The sequence below is a fragment of the Geospiza fortis genome, unplaced genomic scaffold (assembly GCF_000277835.1).
Source record: "Geospiza fortis unplaced genomic scaffold, GeoFor_1.0 scaffold305, whole genome shotgun sequence".
NCBI classification, from domain to species: Eukaryota; Metazoa; Chordata; class Aves; order Passeriformes; family Thraupidae; genus Geospiza; species Geospiza fortis.
This window is the reverse complement of record NW_005054604.1, coordinates 430,447-436,688: the sequence shown is the minus strand read 5'-3', so window position 1 is coordinate 436,688 and position 6,242 is coordinate 430,447. Positions and strand designations below refer to the sequence as shown.

At 45.7% G+C, this 6,242-nt stretch overlaps 1 protein-coding gene across 1 annotated transcript in view; it reads left to right on the top strand.

Moving 5' to 3' along the window:
- Positions 1-4,851, top strand: part of ARHGEF12 (Rho guanine nucleotide exchange factor 12) — a 37,444-nt gene extending 32,593 nt beyond the window's left edge. The window contains exons 36-37 of the mRNA XM_014310884.2: positions 66-138; positions 687-4,851. Coding sequence (XP_014166359.1) covers positions 66-138; positions 687-697 — 84 coding nt within the window. The 3' untranslated portion in view covers positions 698-4,851. The remainder of the gene's footprint in view (positions 1-65; positions 139-686) is intronic.
- The last annotated feature ends 1,391 nt before the right edge of the window (positions 4,852-6,242 follow it).

Here is a 6,242-nt window from a genome sequence, read left to right as displayed (position 1 = left end):
CCTCTTTGTTTGCCTGGTCAATGGAGATCCAGCTGAGTTGTGGGGCTGTTGTTGCTGTTTTGCAGGAGGTGGAGGAGGATTACAGCGTTCTGCGGCGCCAGGGGCTGGCTGGCTCAGCCTCCACGGGAGAGCACTCAGGTAGGACCCCAAAATCACACCCAGAGCACAAAATCCACCTAAAAACAGAGGCCAGGCCGAATTAAGGGAATAAAAAGGAATTCTCTTTATTGAAGGGCCTTCTGGTACATTTAGGACAGACAAAACCCACCCAAAAAATGGACTCACAGGTTTCACACTTTTATTTTGGTGATTTTAGAAGGTTTAACAAGATAATAATGAAAAACTCGTGACTGACTCCTCAGAGTCCAACACAGCCTGACCATGATTGGTCATTAAGTAAAGACAATTCACGTGTTGGATAAACAATGTCCAACCACATTCCAAAGGAGAAGCAGTCAGATAATTCTTGTTTTCATTTTTGTCTGAGGCTTCTCAGCTTCCCAGGAGCAGAAATCCTGGGGAAGGGATTTTTCAGAGAATGTGACAGTGACACCTGACCAAGGGCTGGGGGTGAAGCTCTCAGTGAGCAGCTCTGCCTGTGGGAGTGCTCAGAAGTGCCACAAATTCATCTCCAGGTGCATCCCTCTCTCTCACCACCCTTTTTTCCCTTTTTCCCCCCTTTTCAGACAAAAGCTAGTCGTGTTTCCAGGAGTGGCTGAAGATTGGAGGAAGAGAATCAGGACACAGCACCCGCTGTCTCCCCTGTGGACTCTGGGATGAGGGTTTGGAGCATCCAAACAGAACCATTCTCTAGCAAAGTGGGCATGGGGTGCTTTTCCTGTGGGGCATCTGCACTATCTTGTCAGTGAGGGAGTCTATTCTATTCTGCTCCTCTCCTTGCTACCAGAAATTCAATTTTTTTTTTCAGAACAGGAAAAAAAAAAAAAACCAAACCAAATGTACAGAGCTTTGGGTGTAGGATATAAAAAAAATGTATTTAGACATTTAAAAGAAAAAAAAATCAATGTATTTATTTGACTTCATTCCGTGTATCAAAAGCACATTTTAATTTTTTAATCTGCCTTTTTTTTTTGTTTTTGTTCTATTTTTTGGGTAGTGACAGTTCTGGCCCCCTGCATGTGGCCCAGCCCTGCCTGGTGAGGGGACAGGGGGGACCTGTGTGCAGGTGATTCCTCACTGGACTGGACTCTGCACTCCCTGCTGGCACTCAGACCACCAAGAGCTACTCATGAAGGTGTTAGGATGGAATTGATGGCTGGGATTTGTCTGTATCCAACCAACTGCATGGGAATTGCTCGTGTCACCACGTGTGGAACAGGAATTTTCCATGCACTAAACAGCCAGGCACTTGAGATGGGCAAATTTTCCTTTTCCCCTTTCCCATTCCTTTGCTGGGAGAGGAGAAAGAGGTTTAATTTTGGGTTTTTTTTTTCTTGACTTTGTTGGCTTTGATCATTGTCTCCTTTGTAAAGTGATAAAAAAAAATACTTGGACCTGCAGCACTTTTGTAACTCTTCTCTGGATCAAAAAAAAAAAAAGATAAAAAAAGATAAAAATGCAAACCCAGAAGTGTTTCAAAGATGTGGGGCAGCTGTGCCCCTGATTCACTACTGAATGAAAAAGGGCTGCCATGGAGTTAGCCACAGGTACTGCTGATTTTAGGGCCAGTAAGTTTTAGTACCTGGAGTATGTCTTGCTGAGGGCTCGGGGTGGGCTTTGGGGTTGTTTTTTTGGGGTTGGTTTTTGTGGAATTTTGCTTTTTTTTTTTTTTTTTTTTTTTAAATAATTCGTGCCAATGAGAGGGAGATTGGTGACCCGAGGAGGCTGGAGCAGCTCTGGGCACCTCCTCAGGCCTGTCCTGGTGGGGATTCCTGCCAGGGTGGGAATTGGGGTGGTCCTGAGCTGAGCCCCTGCCCTGAGCCCATTTCCATTCATTCCCCATCCCCTGGGCTGGATTTCACACAACAGGGGTCTGACAGCAAGGAGTTCTGGATCCATGCCCTGCCCCTTGAGGTATCTCCTGTTTTTCTGCTTTTCTCTGTCAAATGAGGGTGAAAATGGATTTTTACTGTGGTGGTTCAAACTGTCCCCAGTGTCACTGTGCTGCTCCTGCCGGGTGGGTGAGGAACACACCCTCCTCCAGGTTTTCAGCTCTTTAAGGGAGCCAAACTGAGCATCCTGCACACCCCATGGACAGCCAGAGCTTTGCTCAGCACCGGGATCCTCCTGCCCCTCTAAAACATTTTATCTGCTGGCAAGAAATCACCTCTGTCCCCTGTCAGAGAAATCCCAGCTCTTGTTCTTCCCCCTGTGGAGGATTTCAGGTGGCAGGAGAGGGAGCAGAGGGGATTTTACTGTCCTGCTTGGCCCAGGGTGCTTCAAACTGTCCCCAGTGTCACTGTTCTTGTTTTTGCCCCAGAATCCTGTGGAGGGTGAGTTCAGGTGCCAGGAGAAGGAGCAGAGGTGATTTCGGTGTGGGAGTTGGAGCTAGAAGCCCTTGGAGGGAGGGGACGGAGGAATTCCTGTTGTTTGAGGAGCATCACCACTGCCAGCAGCAGCCCAAGCCTCCTGCAGGCTGCCAGGAGCTCCCTGGGGTATTTTTTGGGATGCACCAAATCCTGCAGTGTGGGATTATTGTCAGTATTAACCCAGCACTCAGCCCCTCAATTCCCTGGATTTTAAACATCCAAATTCCCTCTGAGAGCCCCCCAGCCTGGAATGCTGCCAGGAGGAGAACTGGAAAACAGCCCAGACCTGGGGTTGGACCCCTTTTCCCCCTCACACTCCAAAGCCAGGAGCAGCTGTGGTGACCTCAGTGGTCTCCAGGGTTCCCAGAGGCTTCCATGGAGCTCCAGAGCAGAGGGAGCTTTGGAAGAATGTTCTGGAAGGGCAGCAGAGCTGGGTTTGGGGAGGCCTGGGTGGTTCCTGCTCTTAGCTCGCGGTTGAACACAAAATCCTTGTTGCAGGTTACAGAATTCCAGGGTCTGCGGTGGTCCCTGGTGTCACCTCTGGTGCTTGTGGCAGCAGTGAAAAGCTGGCAGCGAGTTCGTAAATTCACATTTTTGCCTGCTGGAGTGGCTTTTCCCTCAGACTTTGCTCCCCCCAGAGTGAGGGGCAGCTGTGTCCCTGTCACTGTCAGGGTGGATGAAGGAAAATCCCCCCAGTGCCAGGCTGGGGTGGCAGAGGAGCCACCAGGGCCTGGCAGGGCCAAGAGGAGCCACCAGGGCCTGGCAGGCCCAGGAGGAGCCACCAGGGCCTGACAGAGCCACCAGGGCCTGGCAGAGGAGCCACCAGGGCCTGGCAGGGCCAGGAGGGCCCAGCCGGTGTCCCCCAGCTCTGAGGGTGACACAAACCCCACTGTGGGCTCTGGGCTCCAGCTCTGGGCCAGCCTCACACACAGGGAGGGTGGTGGGGCAGGGATCCCTTCCCTGGAGGGACAGGGAATTCCTTTTCCCAGTAAATTCCTTTCCCAGGAAATTCATTTCCCAGGGGATTCCTTCCCCAGGAAATTCCTTTTCCCTCCCTGGCACACCTGCTGCACCCCAGACCTCAGGGCTGGAGCTCAAATGCTCTATTCAGGATTCCCACTGTTATTTCCTCCTTTAAGCCATAAGATTCCCCCTTATTTTAAAATGGGATTTTCATTTTAATCTCCCCCTGATGGGTTGGGCATTCCCTTATCCAAACAGTTCTCTGGAGTTTTTTGTCCCAGCCCCTCATCCCAAAAATATTTTTTCCCCCTCCCCAAACAGAGCAAGGATTTCTTGGTTTGGGAACAAGGATGGGAAATAAGAACATTTCCTGAGGGGTCACTTCCCTTCTGCTGCCACGCAGCTCATGGGCAAAAGCTGAAGATGGAATTTTCTGGAATGGGAATTCCCTTGTCCTGCAGGAGATCCCTGATTGCCCTGGTGAGGGGAGGTGGGGTCAGAGGGTGCAAACCTCAGGAGCTCTCAGGCAGCACTGTCCTGTGCTTAAAATGGGATATTCTGATTTAAATTTCCATTGTTTAAAATTAGATATTCTGATTTAAATGTCCAGCGTTTCAAATGGGATATTCTGATTTAAAATTGGATCTTCTGCTTAAAAATTCCAGTGCTTCAAACTGGATATTCTGATTTAAAATCCCATTGTTTAAATTGGGATATTCTGCTTTAAAATTCCAGTGTTTCAAACTGGATCTTCTGATTTAAAATTGGATCTTGTGATTTAAAATTCCAGTGTTTCAAATGGGATATTCTGATTTAAAATTCCAGTGTTGAAATTGGATATTTTGATTTAAATCTCCCTGCTCTTAGATTTCCTTCTCCTGGATCCAGTATTTTCTGCCTGTTCCCCAAAGAAATCCCTGGATTCCCTCCCCTTCCCCAAAGGTGCCAACTGACAAGCAGATGTACTGCAAAAGGGATACTGCAGCCAAAACACTGCTGATTTATTTTGAATTCAGTCTTGTGGAGCTCTCTTCATACTAGAATATTTTTATTTTCTTTGTACAACATACAATCATGTACTCTTAACAGAGATTTACTTTAAAGAGAAGAAAAAAAAAATCTGGAAGTATTCTTTAAAAAAAAAATACACAAAAATCTTTATTAATAATCCTGTATTTTTACTGATCATGTTTGAATGTCTAAAAAGACTTTATTGTTCTAATTATCCAGATGTATGTTTGTAAAATAGCTCTTTTATGACTTAGCTGATCGGGTTGTATGTTTCTGGAATTAAATATTGGTCACTTAAAAAGAAAAAAAAAAAAGAAATCTGTTTTCAGGACCTGGGAAATAGAAAATTTAAGCGTTTCAAATATCATTAAATAAGCTTAAAGGAAAATGAGCTTTGTCTGGTGGATTTTTTGGGGTGGTTTGGCTGTAATTGCCTGGAGTGTTTGAAGGACAAATGATGGCAAAGGAAATTTTTCCAGAGATTGAAGTACCTTGATTGTATTTTTGCTGCTCAGAGTTAATGAATTATTAATTAATTAGTGAATTAATTAATTGGCAGAGCACCCAGTACAGGAAAAGCGATTCCCCCTTGCTCCTTCAGGACATTCCCTGCAGGAACGGGAGCCTTGGTGTGTCCTGCACACCTCTGGGTGCTGCTGCAGCTGCAGGTGAGACCAGAAAGGGAATTTCTGCCCTTTTAAAGGAATTTCTCTTTGCCCTGGCCACAGAAAGCAATTTAATGAATTTGGGAGCAATTTAATGAATTCTGGAGCAGTTCAGAGGAGCTGCACTGGCTGAGCTGATGCTCTGAGACAATTCAGCCTGAGCAGGGAGTGCTGCTCTCAATCCCAAATCATTTCTAGCTTCTTTTTCCTTTTAAATCCAACCAGAACCATTATTCAGTTAAATTAACTAATTTATCCTATTAATATATTCTTATTTTTTAAAGGGAATTTGTTCTGAAAGTCGGGAGTCATTGCTGTACAACCCTTCCATGTGATATTTCACCCGAATATTTATTTACATCCCCATTTTTCTGCTGGATCTTTTTTCCCTCCTCTGGGACCCACCCAGAACTGTAAAAGAGAAGTGAAATTAAAACTCAGCTGTGGAGGGAACCTGTGAATTTTTGAGCAGGGAACATCTGTGCTGAGAGTTTGGTGATTCCTGAGCAGAGGCTGCTCCCCCTGAGTCCCTGGCTTCAGTGCCATCCCTGTCTTTCCCTTCCCTGGAGGGTGATGATTCCTGACAGACAAACTGGCAAAAAGAAATGAATTAAGAACAACACCAAAATAGAAAACAAATCAGCTTTATTCCTAAAAACTTGGAAGCTTTTCCTTTTTTTTTTTTTCCCTTCTCTGTCTGCATTATGAACATGAAGCTCCTTGAGAGATTTCTTTATTACTTTATTATAATTGGTAATCTGAGCTCTATTACACTTCCCTAATGATGCTCTTCGTGTTTTGCCTATTTAAATGTTATTTTATATATTCCCTTTACTGCCTTGCTGTAAATAAATGATTCAAAACCTCAGCAGCTCCAGAGAAATCCCAGCTGGGGCTGGGGCAGAGCTGGGCTGTAAATTTGGGGTTTGTTCCACATCCCAAATCCTGGAATTCATCTCTCCACAGGCAAGGGAGAGGCAGGGAGTCATTGCAGGTGGGGTTTGGGTCATTTTTGGGTCATTTTTGCATCTTTTTTGGTTCATTTTGAGTCATTTTTGGGTCATTTTGAGTCATTTTTGGTTTATAGGAGCTTTGAGGTCCCTTCCAAGCCAAA